Below are 15,730 nucleotides of genomic sequence, written 5' to 3' on the forward strand. Positions count from 1 at the left end.
TTAGAAAGGTCTTACATATTCTATAGAAACAATTTGCTGCCAGATAATCTTTAGCCAGCTTTTCCTTTAATCTTTGTCTGTAAATTATGCATATTGAATAGTTTCTTAGATGCCTGGAGGTAGGAAAATTATGTGTCCTTTTTATAAACTGAATAGTGGACTGGTTTAGGAATATGCTGTAGTGCCCCTTGGCTTTCAAATGGTGTGATTTGTGTCTGGGGTTGGGCTTCTTCCTTTTTTTTTTTTTTTTTTTTTTTTCATTTGCAACAGTTTTGAATGCTCTTTAGAAATTAAAGTGGCACCTGGCATTAGCATTAGTTGCCTGGTGACTTAATTCCATGGAGATGCTATGTGCAGAAGGATTGTAGAGGGTATGCATGTTCCAGGGTGTTAATGTTGGAGTAGGGAATCATGGATAGAAGCTTGGCTTCATACGGTAAAGGATAGCATGCTATTCCAGATGTTTACCAAGAAGAAATAGATAACTCTTGTTGATGTCTATCAATATTTTTTTTTTCATGTGAATTTATTTTCAATCCTGTTTCATTGTAGTGTGACTGCCACATAGTATTATCACAACCAGCAGTTAATATTCACCTTCCCCATTTCATCAGATAGCCATACAGCCATGGGCAGTTTGAGCCATGAAGGATGAGGTATTTTTATATAGCTCGAGCTAAGTTCAGTTATTTTTAAGATGTGGAAGAAAAAAAAGCAGCACCATGTCCTAAATGGAATTTTTCCAGTAGATATGGAAAAAACCTTATGACTGCCAGTCCTTCAGCTTTTATCCTCAGAGAAGTCAGTAAGATATATCTGTATTTGAGCAATGCTGGCAGTAATGTCTGTGGTTAAAGTTGTCCAATGTTGAGAACTGTGTGTATGGAGGTATGTGTATTATGTTTGTGCTTATATAAAACAGAGCTGTATAGCTTACAGGAAACAGCAAAACATGCCTTCATCAAAAGGGCAAGTTCTTCCTGGTATTGAGCTTAAGCTCTGAAATTGAGGTATGTGCTGATTTTTGACAGCTATAATATGGTGGTAACCTTACCTAGATTTTTTTTTCTTCCTTCAAAAAGCTGTCCTTTCATGTGTGTGATTGGCACTGGGCTTGCTTTGTGTTTAGCTTCTCTAATCAAGGGAATTTAAGCTTCTATTCTCCCAGCATTAGTACAGCAGTCATGGGAAATCTCAAACAAGCCAGATCTTATTGCAGCAGTTGACACAAATAAAAGCAGTTGTGCTTTTATTTATTTATTTTTGATGCTGGATGCTGATTAAAAGTTTCCAAGCATCCTTTAGCTATGTTATGAAGCCAACCAGCAGAGAGCAGGGCAGCTGCCGAGGAAGGGAGATACTGGTGGACACAGGACAAGATCACAGTGGGAAGCATCAGTGTGTGTAACACAGAAAGCTGGGAAAGGTGTAAACAGATCCCCAATTTATCTATAGGGTGGGCTCTCCAAACACTGTTTTATTGGCCAGTGGCTCCTGCTTTACTAACCTCTAACCTCTGCAGTACTCAGAGGTGCTGCCCACCAGCCAGCCTTGTCTTTGAACCTCCCTTGGCTCCTGCCACCTCAAAGACTTGCAGTCAGATTCCTGTGTTTTGCTTGGGACCTCACCTCTCAGCAGGATGCCTGCAGCAGGGAAAACTGATCTACCCTGAGAACATAGACATATTTGAAGGCAATACCCCTAGGACTAGAAACCTATTGCTTTCAGTTTCAGGAGCTGTCCATCACTTGTCAAGAAATGTGGATAAAACATCTTCCCACTCCCCAACTTTTGGCCATGCAGTAGTTGAATGTTCCCTGCAATTGCATACATATATTTGTTTTCTGTTATTTTTCAGACTGCTGTTGAATCAGTGATGGCACAATTCTATCTCTGTACTGACTGTAGGTCAGGTTTTAGGTTGAGTGTGTAGATAATATCATAATAAGGATGATACAGGTACAAGTATTTTTGACTACTCTTGGAGTAATTAGAGAGCCTTGCAAACTCCTTGAAACTGAAGAGAAGAGAGTGGGCTGGTTTTTGTGTCTTTATATCATTATTGATGACTATGTAGATGTAATGGCTTGTCTGGAAGCTAGACTAATATCTATTTCTCTTTTTCAGCCGTGTTATTTCTGTGGTGCCAACACATGCCATTTGCTTGTAAATAGGAAGACAAACTGAAAGCTCTTTGGGAGCAAAGGGGACTGAGAAAATGATAGTAATTTTTTTATATCACATGTTTTTAAAGCTGTAAATACTGCATGAAACTTTCAGGTTTTGTTTGATTGTGGGTCTTTTTGGGTTTTGTTATTTCTTCCTCTCATTTTGTTGTTTCCTCCTCCTGCTTTCTTTGCTGACTCTGTCTCCATACTTTACAACAGTATTCCCAGCCACAGCTGAGAATGGGGTGGGTTCCTTGCTGCTCATAGTGCTGGTATCTGTTTGTTGACTCCATAACTGAGAAGTATTTTGACCATGGATTTGTAGGGTGCCAGGACAGTAAGTCAGGTTTCCTGGCTGGTGCAATGTTGCCTTCTGCAACAGAGTTGCTAAGTTGACATTCTCATTAATCAAAGAAGCAAGTTTGAGGTGCAGAAATATATGGAGGGAGGGGAGAACACCAGTGCTAAGTGATATTTTTATCTATTCAAGTCTTATGTTCTTGCTATTTTTAGAATTAGGTTGCTATAATTAGGAAAAGGAGTAGCGGAAATCTGTATTTTAAGGGTAAAGATAACACAGGATTTAAGAACTATATAAAAAGTTGCCATCTAATGAGAGAGAATGAGAACTTTTCTTGAAAATACCTTGTTTTGTGTCATGTATTTAAGCAGAAGATGACTCTTCATGAGATGAAAACCTTAGAAACACCAAAGCAGAAAAATCTCCCCAAAAACTAATCAAAAAACCCCTCAAACTCCCAAAGTTATGTGAAAGTGAGGAAGAAAGAGTGAAAATGCTAACTTTAACAGATAAGCTTCTAAGAACCATTCTTATATATGCACAGTATATGTTGTATGTATGAATTACCACAATTGACATGATTCCTTTCAAGGCACCAAAGATGAGAATCTGAGGAAGGCTGCAGTGCAAGAAGCTTAATTTTAATATCTGAGCTTGCACTAACATTTTCTTTTAACTCTTTTAAGAGTCAGCAAGTAGTCTCCAGCAATAAAACTGAGAGTAAGTAGAAGTGAGTGATTCCCAAGTGGCTGGTATCTGAAGGGTAAGATTAGCATTTCGAACTCTGACCTCCGTCCCCTTATGAATTGGCAGCTTCAAAAAGAAAAAGGAAAAAAAGAAATTTGGATAATGGAAGGATTCAGTTTTCACTCTCTGTTGTATCTGAAGGAGGCAAATGTGCATGTTTCATAGCTGAAATTACTGCAGCAGAGAATATTGAGCCAAAGGATTAAATCCACTTACTGCTTCACTTTGGAAGAGATTCTTTTTGAAGTTGAATTGCAATAAAAACCAGCACCATGAAATGTCTGTCTAGAATCTCTTTCTTAAAATATTTGACTGTAATGATACAAATTATTGTTTTGTTTGCTCATACTGCTGAAGTGTCTTATAATTAAGGAATATTCCTCTATAGGCACTCATATAATTTGTGTAAGTTAAATGGACAAATTGAGTATTTTTGAAGCTTTACTTGAGAATTGTGCATAACTCAGAAACATGGAATGAAAGTTCAGAAATAGTATTGAAAGAATGATGTCAGATTACAGTAGAAACAAACCTTAGTTAACTGGAAACAACAGTGTGTGCCCTGCATTATTCTACTGCTCATTCCTCTTTTTTCCCTTGCAGAGGAACTTCTGGTTTGAGGTTTAGATAAAGACTAATCCATAATTCAGCATCGGGGTTATCTGAAGTTATCATGGGCCTCCAAAACTTCAATTCCTTGCTTACCTCTATTTTTTAGCTTTAGAGGTGACATGCTGATACTCTGAGCACACTTTATATACTGTCTTGCACTACTGCTTTTCTTGGATGGGTTTGCAGTGAGAAACAGATACAACACAGCCGGTTTAGGTTGAGTTTGAAAGATGCTTTTCATCTGATATTCTATTAAACATGAAAATCAGAAAACTTTTCAGTTTTAGGCAAGTTGGCATGATTTTGCCCATATTTTATTGATTTAATGGATTAGCTTTTAAAATTCCTCCATAATCCATGTATGGGGACAAGAAACTAATTTTTACTTTCAGAATGCAATTTCTAAAGAGTTTACCTCCAGTTTCAGGTAATTGTACTGGCACCCCAAAAGTGAAAACTTTTCAGATCACAGCTCTCTTACTGTTATTCATAGGCTGAAACACATGAGTTGTTTTCGAAAATGTGACCTACATTTGTGTAGATTTGTGTAGCCTAGGTTTGCATTTCAAATTTTCATGCCTCTCTGGGTAAATGAGACTACTTCAGGTCACTATTGAAATCAGAGCTTTAAGGAGAAGAAGGACCATGACCCACAGCTAGTCACTTATTTTATCCTCTCATGCTCCCTTACTAAGAGAAGAATGGATTTTTCAGAAGGTATTTTAAAGTACCAGAAGTCCAAATTTCTGTCTGAATAACCCAGATTACAGAGAGAATGAGCCAGCCAGCCTTAGTTATGTAGAATGTGATTGCTATCATCAAGGGTCCAAAATCAATCAAGCATTTTTTTTAATCCCAAATTCTTACCATTTTCTAGAAGCAACAAAATACTGTTTAATTCTTAATAATATAGACTTCTGAGGCTTTCTTGTAAGCCTGTGTAATAAACCTAAACATATCACTGGTTTTAGCGAATACAAACTGATATCATCTTTGCTGGAGAACTGCATACTAAAAGTAGTTTGTGTAATCAGCAAGGAAGCTGTTGGAACAGGGAACCAGATGTAGGAACAATAAAACAGTACAGAAAGAGAGTGCAGATTACAATTTATAAACAGAAAAATGTGGGAACTTGTGGCTATAAGGCCAAAATTTATCTTGGGAAAATTTTTCTAAAATGCATATTGCTCCAAAAGAGTAACTTACCTTCTCTTCATTCCCGTTTTTCAGGGGAGCTCAGTAGGGCTCTTGAGAGCTGAGGTTTGCTATCTGTCGTATAACATCAGCTATATTCATAGGCATCTTGAGTATAGGGCAAACATACAAAAATTCAATTTATCTGGAACCTCAGTAGCCCATTTAATCCTACTACCCAATGTAAATAGTTTGGGGGGAGGGGAGGGTGCCTGGGACCAATCTCATTAGTGTACTTGGTGGGGAATAATGTGCTATGTCTCAGTAACTTAGAAAATGTTTGATTATATTACAGTATGGCATATACCTTTAGCAGGTCTTTGTGGATGCACTTCCATGTCCAGAGGTGTCAGATGCACAGCTGAGCTGTAGATATTTACTATAATATCTTTTGTATCTCTGTTGAAGGTACACATTTTAGCAAAGGATTACTGCAGTCAGTTATTTCAATTACTTAGCTAAATATTTTATTAGTTTTAAGTTTCTATTTACAAATAAAAAGATAAAGTTATTGGGTTTTTTCCCCTATTCTTCTATCCATCCCAAAATTTGAAAGGTTTAGAAAGGTTAAATCTTACAACATCTCTTTGAGGTCAATTTTACACATACTGCTGAGAGGCTGAAGTAGAAACAAGAAATCTTGTAAATAAGTATCAGAACCAGGATTAAAAGTAAGATCACCAAGTTTCCAGGCCAGTGCTGTTGCCTCAGGTAGGCCACACTCTTTTGCTTGGATAGACTTCTCTAATCCAGCTGGGAGTAAAAACCAGGAACACTAACAGCCATTAAGAAGGGAAAGCATTTAAGCAGAGTCACCATAGACGGTGTGAAAATGGTTTGTATTTCAAGGCCTTGTAAACCCTTTCAAGGCATTTTGGAAACACTGAACTGCTGCAGTGGGGCAGAATCTCACAGCATCATGGCGCCTGACCTAAAAGTTGAGAAAAGTGGTGGTTTATGGGCAGTTAAATTTTACTACTCTTTTGCGAATTTTCTTTTTTTCCCCTCTTGCTACTTTTACGAACTCCCACCAAATCATGGGCTGTGAAAACACAGAAGGCTAGCAAGTTCCTTCCATGGACTGTTTTCCCCTTGATCTAGATGTTACAGAAGGGAGTCCTTTCCTTGCCTTATGCCCAGTGTTGGTTTTTTTTCACAAACCAATCAAAAGATTTGCATTGATCTGTCTTGCACTCTGCACCAGAGCACCATTAGTGGCATTAACACTAGAATTTATAAACATTAAATGAATGGACTCTGTAACCTGATGCTATGTTGGCTTGTAAAGAGCTTATAAAGAGATGCTAGGCCCCCAAGTGTGTTTATTTCTGAGGAAAATAACACCTTACCTAAATAAATGTTACTTTCTATGAGTAGGCTGCCCTGTTGCTGCATGCTGCTGCCTGTTGTGTGGTATGAAAATAAGTGCAAATGCTCCCTTCCCAAGCTCTTGCCTGTGCTGGTATGTACTGAGTATTGCAGCTTAGTTTCTTTGTAGTCTGATTGAACTAAACCCTAGAACTGAAAACAAGTGGAATTGAACTTTTGAGTTGAACGCTTATTTGATTTAAGGAACATGTCTTACAGATATTGCTAGTGTTTCTCAAGGTGTTCATGTGTATTTGTAGAGATAAATTGATAACACTACGTTATAAGAAATTTAGGCATTTACAGAAAGTGATGTGTTTTCATGGCTGATCTAATGAGGATGCAACAGTTGAAAGTAGGACAGGAGGAAGGAAGAAAGGAAGCTGCTCAGAGCTACTTACTGGCATGCCCATGTTTGTGAACTTGGTCTGCAGAACTCACTGCTTGGCGAGAGGAGGGAATTTGGTCTCCGATTCCTTCAGTCTTTGTCTTCCATAATGAATTTGTCATGGCTTTGTTACATTTACTGCAGAAATTGAATTCAATTTAACTAGTTTCACGGGCAATCCATTGTGTAATGAGAACTTCCAGTCAATTCCAATCCACTGAGCAACCCAATAATATAATGTATTTCTCATTGTCAGTCAAGTCATACAGTATGCTAGATTTGACTGTTCAAAGCATTGGTAAAACTGTTTCCAAAACTAATGTTTTCTGTCTTTCATTTTGGATCTATCCGAGATTTTCTATTTATCCAGAAATTCAGAAGGAGAAGAGAAATTTTATTTCTTTCTGTTTTCAATTCTTTTTAAGCCATACAAGTTAATGTACATTGTTCTGTGTTGTCTTGGCAGTCATACAAAGTAGATGTTTGATTTCTGTTAACTACCTAGGTTACCCATAGCCTAAGCAATATTTAGGAATATACAAAGTTAGCTTTTTCTACAAGTCTGTGGTCTACATAGTGTGTTTCCTTAGAAAAATCTTGAAACCTCATCAAGCAGGCTTCTAGAGTACTAGAAGCTGATTTCAGTTCAAGTTGAAAGGAGAAGTCTGACTTTATCATAGTTGTAGTTTGTGTATAATCAATGCTGTGTGAAAGCCAAGGTCTGGACTTAAGGATTGTTTATTTCAAGATCCTGAAAGGTGTTCAGGTAGCTGTAATTAGTGTATTATGATTACCACACCATGAAAACATTGCTCAGTGTCTTAAAGTTATTCTTGAGTTTTCTGGATTCATAGATGTGGAAAAGAGAAACAGAGAGCTCAGGAAAGCTATGTAAGAATAATAAGTTGGCATAGGAGTCTGGAACAGAAACCTTTTTCTTTTATTGTTACTTTTTCCTGTATCACAAATGTGTTCATGGATTTTCTATCCCCTCTGTTTCTTACATTCCAACATAAGATTTTCAACCTCACAGAGCAGAAAATACCTTTCAAATGGAATCAACATACATCTTCCCAACAGAAAACTTTCCCAAAATATTTAGTAACTCAGCATGCAGAGCAGCAGACACTAGCAAGCCATGTTAATCAGTTCTGCTTTATAAAAGCAAACAAGGTGGGGAGGAAGTAATGAGACCCTGAAACATCTGTTTGGGGACTTCAAATCCCCTTAGAAGGTTTTGAGTTCTGCCTTAAAGAAACACAACTCCAAAAATATTACAACCAACTGTGGGAACATTTTATGGCTCTTTAGAAAAAATTAATTACATAAATATTAGTCTATAAAACATAAATTCCCTCTGCCCTCTTCTCCAGATTTGCTTCTGGTATAAAGGTGTAATCTTCCCTGACATTACAAGCATTCCTTAAGCAAAGAGCAGCTAGATCAGATCCTTCCATTTTGCCGAAGGAAGAAAACCATCTTTGATTTTTGTGAAGCTAGATAATAAGAGATATTATGGTATTAATAAACAATCTTAGAACATGATAGGAATGCTGTCATTTAATAACGATGGAATAGCTAATCCTGTATTTCACGCTATAATAGTTACTTAATTGCTTATAAAGTTATATGCTAAAAGGCTGCATTAGTTTCTCCTTCCCCCTTAGTGCTGTATACAGCAATTGTTTTAAACTGTTGTCTAGCATTAAAATAAAATTTAGAATCCTTTTTAGAATCCTTATACTTGAACAGGTAAGTTAGCTGTTTTGGTCCATTTTAATTCTTAATCTGCTTCTGGTTTTCTTTTTAGCTAGTTTGGTGTCTGAGAATATATTTTTCTTAAGGGATAGGACACAGAGAAAGAAATACTAATGCTTTTGCTTAGCATGTGGTGTTTGCTTTATTTAGTGTCTTTTTACTTATTCTTACCCATTTATATAATTCTTCTGCTTTTGCACTTGAATGTGGTAGTAATTTTGTTCCATGTTCTTGGTAATCAGCCTGTTATCCAGCTGTTAAGTCCTATCAGGAAGAGAAATAAGGAGAAGGGAAGTGATTCCCTTCTAAACTGAAGACACTTTGCACTCCCTCTGGATGACAAGCTCCAGTGTAGTGTCATTTTGGACACAGCTATCACTCCCTGTAGGAAAATTTTGAAACAGCCTGAAATAGAGTTACGGCTGTTTGCACAGTGAAGGTAGTGCTTTAGAGAGCACTGATCTCTCTCCTAGTTTGCTTTTTGAATTGTAACATGGATTTTTTTCATCTTAAATATTTACAGAAATATTCTGCAGAATCTGTTTTAGAGTTTTTTTTTTTTTCTTTTTTGCTCACAGAGTAGAATTTTAGGGCTGGTGATTCGGCAACAAGTCTGCAGTTCTAAACCCCATAGCTTAAACTCAGAGTAAAGTACAGGGTAGCATAAGCATGAATATATCCAAGTCTGTGCTTATAATCTTTCCTCTATGCTGTTATTTAGCCTAGGAGTATCCAAAAGGAAGTGTATATGCTGGAATCACTGTGTGTCTTCTGTCAAAAAGTACTGACTGCAGAGTGAGATCTGTTGGCATTTGTCAACAACAGATAAACAAGAGTTATTTTTGGTTCATCCTAAGATCTGTAGCTCCAGAAACTTGGTATTCCTTCAGTAATTAAATAAGGTAAATAATACAGTAACTAAATAAGGTAAATAATATTATTTAATATTTTCATAGCATGTTATTAAAACTGGCTTGTCTGTAGAGCCTTTTTGCTATTGAAGAATTCTGTAGCAAGAGTAAAATAGCACTTGCCCAAGTTTGTGTATTGTCCTCAGCTGTGTTCTGACTCTGAAAACTTCTAAAGGTTCCAACTAATGAAAAAATGCATTTGTTTTAATTGTTCTACCTCCTAGATACAAACACATCTTATAATTGGTAATTAACCATAGGGAGTTTACAAATGAAATTAATTTCTGTAGAGTTCAAGGTGCTGCAGTTTCCCAAAGAAAAGTAAGATTGTAAAAAATTGTATCTTTTGGGCCAGAATTCTTGAACTACATGGTTTGGTTAAATATATTTCCTTTTGAGTTGGATGGCGACCTACAAAATCATTTGATAGTTCTAGGGATTGAAAAAGTATATTTATATCTCTTAACAGAGAGTCACATAAGTCAGCATTTTCATTTCCAAACCCCTGATTTTCTTCTATAATTTCTGTCTTACACAGAAACTGGGACAGGATGAGAACTTGTACAGGACCTTAGTTTTAGAGTAACTCATCTGTGAAATTCAGGGCACCTGTATATAACAATCTCATGCTTCTTTTCAGCAGTTTTACGCTGTGCTAGAAATTAGCCTAGATTAACTATTGTAATATATTGGCATGTGCATGTACTTTTATGTGAAAATCATAATAATTTACTTGTAAAAATAGTAATAGGCTTCCTGGAAGACTTGGGAAGCTGTTAGTCTGGTAGGGCACATGGCTGCTGAAATTCTCTATCTGATCAAGTGTCTCTAATACTGATGTTAAAAAGTGACTTCTAAGTTCTGCCTTTCAAACAGAATGTTTTTATTTGACTGTTTAACTGTGCTATAGATTCCTTTGCCTTAGAAAAAATGCAGTATAACAGTAATTTATTTTGTTCCATGGTCAAGCTGCTTTTGGCATTTTTCAGGAGGAAAAACATATGATAAAAGTATGAAAATACTTGATTCCTTCAAATATTTTCATTCTGTTTAACCACTTGCAAAATAATGCTGCTCCTTCTTTTGTATTTTATTGGCTGCGAGTCCTTTTAAGGGGTGGAGTTGTTTGAAGCCTTCAGGCTTTATGGAAATACTCTATCTACAATAAATATGACTCCTAATTTAATTTCCACCTGACATGTAGGCTGCATGGAACAGATTGTGAATGGCAAGCCAAAATTGACTATTAAGCACTGGATCTGTACAATATGAGAGTGAATTTTATTCTCTTTACAGGCAAGGTGGTTCTGGGAAGCATATTTTCGATCGATGAAAGCAATTGCTCTCGCTACTCTTCAGATTATCAATGACAGAATTTACCCATATGCTGCCATTTCTTATGAGGAATGGAATGATCCCCCAGCTGTGGTAAGTAAATTAATTCAATTTACTTGTAAAACAAATTATGGTTTTTGTTTTTGTTTTCTTGTATAAAAGGTATGGGCTATGAAACTTAGTAGTAATTCTGCTTCTGAGTTTGTCTGTGTATGTGTTGTGCTGCTGACTTGCACAGATGAAGCTAATATATTTCATGACCACTGGCAAAAAATAATTAGCAGTTCTTTTTATGTCCTGGCATTAAGATGAGAAATTTAAACTTTTGCTATTGCACACATTAAATTGCTTCCTTGTTTATATTTTTATTTATTTATTTTTCCTTGATACACACACACACACTTTATTTCTGTTTAATTCAGGGAGAGTTTGGAGCACTGTATATATTTGGACACAGTCTGTATGACTGCAGAGAAAATAGTGGAAATCCTGAAGATCTCAAAAAATCTGCTGGGATCTTTCATATAGTTCCATTGAGAAAGCTAATTATTCTAATGCCTACAGTTTTCTCCATGTTATTTCTTAACAATTTATCTTATACAAAAACTGATGATCAAAGTTTCACCTTTTTTTTTTTTTTTTTTTTTTTTTTTTTTGGTCTGTTTTTGGTTTAATTTAAAGTTTCAGTGGTTGAACTCACTTCTGTTAAGAAAAAACAGTGCAGTATTAATTAACCTCCTGCACCAAGCAGCTGGTTCTGATTTTTTACTATATAAAAACCTGTAGATGATTTTCACTCATAATCAGTTAATTTTCTCTGTGTCAAAATAGAAAAAATAGTTTTGTTTTACTAATAAAACCAAACTTGTTAACTATCTTGCTTTATGATTGTTTAGAGAAAGGAAAGAAAGCTGGGTAGGAGTACTGGGTAGGGAGGTAAGTGTGTTTTACTTCAAACTCTTCAGACTAACCGACTGTGAACAGTTGCTGATGAAGAGTTAGGAGCTTATTGCTGTGCTTCAGAAGTTGTGTTTCCATTGCCTAGCCAAAGACATTAATAATCTCCTGTTGTCATTTCTTGGGGAGGAAATGTGGGCCTGGTTAGTATTTAAGGAAGAAATTAATCTGCACAAGTGTGTACTCCACAAGAAGGGGATTAGAATATCTTAACACCCTTACAATTACGGTGGCAAAACCAAGCACCTTTAAACACACTAAGTGAAATAAAGAAAATGCTTTAAGGATTACTCAGTCTTTAAAGGGAACCTAAAAACATCTCCTGGATTCTCTCTTATACTTTTTTTTTTTAAATAAATGCACTAATCAGAGTTTCAAAGTTGTCAGCTTGTTGGGCAGTAATAATCTGCTTGAGGCTGTCTCATCTAGCTCCTGCCTTATATCCACTCATAGCACTGTTACAATTTCTCATCACCCTGGGGAAGTATTAGAGTTGGAAGGACTTACATATATTCATTTGAGGTAGCAGAAAATGACAACTTTATCCTCTAAGTTTGATAAGAAGGCAAAGTAACTAATGTCCTTTTTCTTTGCAATAAAATTGCTGTATTCTTCTCTAAATAAACTCCATTACTGAAGCTTTTAAAGAAAATTATTTCCGGTCAGTCTCAGGGCTAGGGTATAGCTAATTGTTAAAATAAGCACCTGTGAGTTAACATTAATACCATGAAAATTGTGAGTGTCATAAATTCTTATGTTACTGGCCAGAACTAACCTCCAGAACTTGCAATGTGTATTCTGCTTTCAAATTCAGTCAACTCAGCAGCCAGTTCCTTTAGCTCTGTTTGTTGTTCCATGTGGTGTTGTGGTCAGTGGGGATTAAGTGCCATGCTCTTCTGTATGCTTTTGTTCCTGTTACGTGGTTTTGATAGGGACACAAGGGTGCAGAAAAAGTATGTAGAGGCTGTAGGCATGTTAACAAGAGGTGCAGAGGTGCAATCACCGTTTTCAGGGCTTACTGAAATTTGCCAGAAATTTCTTTAATCGGTACAAGGCTATTCATAGACCTCAGATCCCTGTGCTCTGAGTAGTGAGGTTTTGAAAATGAGAGTTCAGATTTGCCTATGGAATATCTATATAGGAAAATGCCAGTTTTAAGGGATTTGTGAATTTACTTGCTAGGACAAATTCACCTATCTAACAGAAAGAAGAGCTTGCTGTGCAAGATCATTATGCAGAGAAGGAACTCTTGGCCATGCTTGCTTACCTGCATGCCTCCTTGGTTTAAGGTGGGGGTTTTTTGTGTGTTCTTTCAGGGGTTGATTTTGCTTAGTAGGTCACTAGAATCCTGAGATGTAACAGAAAAAGTTTGGTAAAATGTCCTGGTTGCTAATTGTTGTGCTGCTCAATTGTTACAATAAGTTATGAATCAGTATAACCAGTATTTCTACTTTGACAATTAAAATGGCTCATAACTTTCCAAGGTGCGCATTATAATTTGCATTTTGTTGAAGCATTGTAGCTTCATATGTTTGTTTCCAGAATTAGATTCCTCATCTGATTTCAGTCTATTTTCTATGTTTTTCTATAGTTCTGCTGTTTAGTATTTTGATTGTAGTATAGTAGAATAGATTCTGAGTTAGCAAACACTTAGCAGATGGCAGCATGTAAGTATGCTACATAAGAGAGTTTTAGAGGTCTCAGATGTTCAATTTAGTTTGTGACAGCAGCACATATGAGGAAAAACCTGAGTAAGCTGCATCTTTCACAAAAGGCTGCCCCAAGCTTCATGTCAATTGCAAAGTATGATTGATAGCCTTCTCTTTGCTTTTCTTTGAGCTCAGATACTTCAAAATAGGAATTAAGACACATCTGCAAGCATAATAATGATTACATTGTTTTTACTGCAAAATTGCATTGATTGCATTGACTTTTGTATCCCCCGTTTGAGGGGATGGCTGTTACCTTGTACAGTCAGCATGTAAATGATACTCACTTAAAATTAGGGAGGCATAATCATGGCTAGATCTGCTCATGGATAAGCTTTATTCCTGTTCCTGAGATATTTCTCAAATCTCAACACATCCTGTGTTGAGTTTGTAGTTTCCCAAACACTTTAAACCATTATAGGAGATGCTGCTGCCCAAAGCAGCAGTCCTGCACTCTTCTACAGTTGGGTAACAGTTTCTTCTTTCATGTGCAACCTTTTTTTTTTTTTGATATTTCTATTTCACTTGTGGTGAATTAGCCAAAATAATGTTCCTTATATAAAACTTACCAGGCAAGAGAAAAAAGAAAGAGTGGGGGTGTGTGCAAAGGAGGGACTGGGTGGCTTGAAGGCTGCTTTTCTTGGCATTAGTTTGACTTATATTGGCTCAAAATATTAGTAGGACTGTTGCCTGAGTATCTTCACCAGAGTGTCAATCCAGCAGTGGTATAGGAGGGTGTTTTTCCAGGAGGGAGTATAAGGTATGCAGATGATAAATGCATATACAGTTAGTTCCATACTTTGTACATTGCAAAGGGAAGTGATCCAAGCAGTTTTTATATGTTTTTATGGGCTGACTGAAGACTGTTGGTCTTTCTCAAACAAAAAAAAAAGAGTTATAAAGTGGATTATTTTTCTACTTATTCACTGTCCTGTTGAGGAAATGGAAGACTAGTAGCATATAACATGCTAATATGTTATGGAAAGGTGCTTTGAATAAAAATGCACTATGGCATATTTCCTCCTTTTAATGAAGAGGAGCAAATTATACTTTGGGGGCCTGAAATTCATTGCTGGACTACTTGAGCCCTTTATGTCTCAGACAGTCTTTTGTTGCAGGCATGAGAGTTTAATGTCTTTTGTATTTTTTGGCCCAACCATTATCCATTAGGCAGAGGCAATCAGTTACGTCCAAGTAAACCAGAAAATGACTGATTCTACAGTGTGTGTTTTGATGGTTACCAGTTTGAGCTGGATTAGAAATAATGACTTGGGCTTGAGATGTGATCTGTTACCTTCAATTAAGTACTTTGTTATGCTCTAATAGAGGTAAATTACTTCCTCACTTGTGCTTCATTGTAGATTGCTTAAATTCCCCTCTTTGCCTTATACCTCACTAATATATATGGGTTTCTGAAAAATGAGTAAGACTGATTTTTTTCAGAATTCTTCAGCTGCTTTTGTTGAAATTCTTTCAAACCTGTTTATAATGTAGTCCTATGAAACATTAGATCGTTTTTTTTGTCAGAGGCTGCTTTTGAGCTCTGACCTTGGATGATACAGACCAGAGTTAATAATCACTTGAGAATATCAGTATGTGAACAATAAACATACCAGATTTCATTTCTTCCAGTGAGGCAGAAAACAGCACCATCATTTGGTGTAAAATAAAATAGCAGAATTTTCTTAATGCCCAGAATGCCATTCATTTAACAAAGCCTAAGTAGGATGTTCATTTACAGAATACTTTGTGTCTCCTGCCAATTACTAGGCACTTGATGCTTGTTAAGAAACTAAACTATTCCTAACCTCTATGACTAATGTTTTATAGTCCTCAATCTACAGAAAATGCTACTGTTATAACTGTGCTTCCCTCCTAGCACTATTTGTCATCTCCAAAGCGTTAAGCAAATATTAGCATACATTTTTTTATTTACTTGTAAATGAGAACAAGCTAGCATTTTTCTGGGACGTGCATATCTGGTATTTTTTCCGTTGAGCAATATTAGATTTCTGTTTCTGCTATATTTTCCAGCTACTGGTGTGATGGTTTCAACCAGCTGGATCAAATAATGCTTTATTTATTATGTTAGAAAATAGGTATTCTTTTTTATATTAAATAATTTCCAGTTTATTGATTTTTGTGTGTGTTGTGGACTGGTTGAATATCCCACATGTATTCAGATGTAAAGTATTGGTATTTTTATATGAGTGTGAAACATGACTTAACAGTTGTTTCTTTAATTTACCTGCCCAGAGGTTAGGATACTTTTCTTACACAGT

At 36.3% G+C, this 15,730-nt stretch overlaps 1 protein-coding gene across 2 annotated transcripts in view; it reads left to right on the forward strand.

Moving 5' to 3' along the window:
- The window catches only part of EXT2 (exostosin glycosyltransferase 2), a 73,573-nt gene that overhangs the window by 22,848 nt on the left and 34,995 nt on the right, over positions 1 to 15,730 (forward strand). For both annotated transcript variants that reach the window (XM_056492793.1, XM_056492794.1), the window contains exon 9: positions 10,744 to 10,875. In XM_056492793.1, coding sequence (XP_056348768.1) covers positions 10,744 to 10,875 — 132 coding nt within the window. The remainder of the gene's footprint in view (positions 1 to 10,743; positions 10,876 to 15,730) is intronic.

Source organism: Oenanthe melanoleuca, chromosome 5, assembly GCF_029582105.1.
Source record: "Oenanthe melanoleuca isolate GR-GAL-2019-014 chromosome 5, OMel1.0, whole genome shotgun sequence".
Lineage (NCBI taxonomy): Eukaryota > Metazoa > Chordata > Aves > Passeriformes > Muscicapidae > Oenanthe > Oenanthe melanoleuca.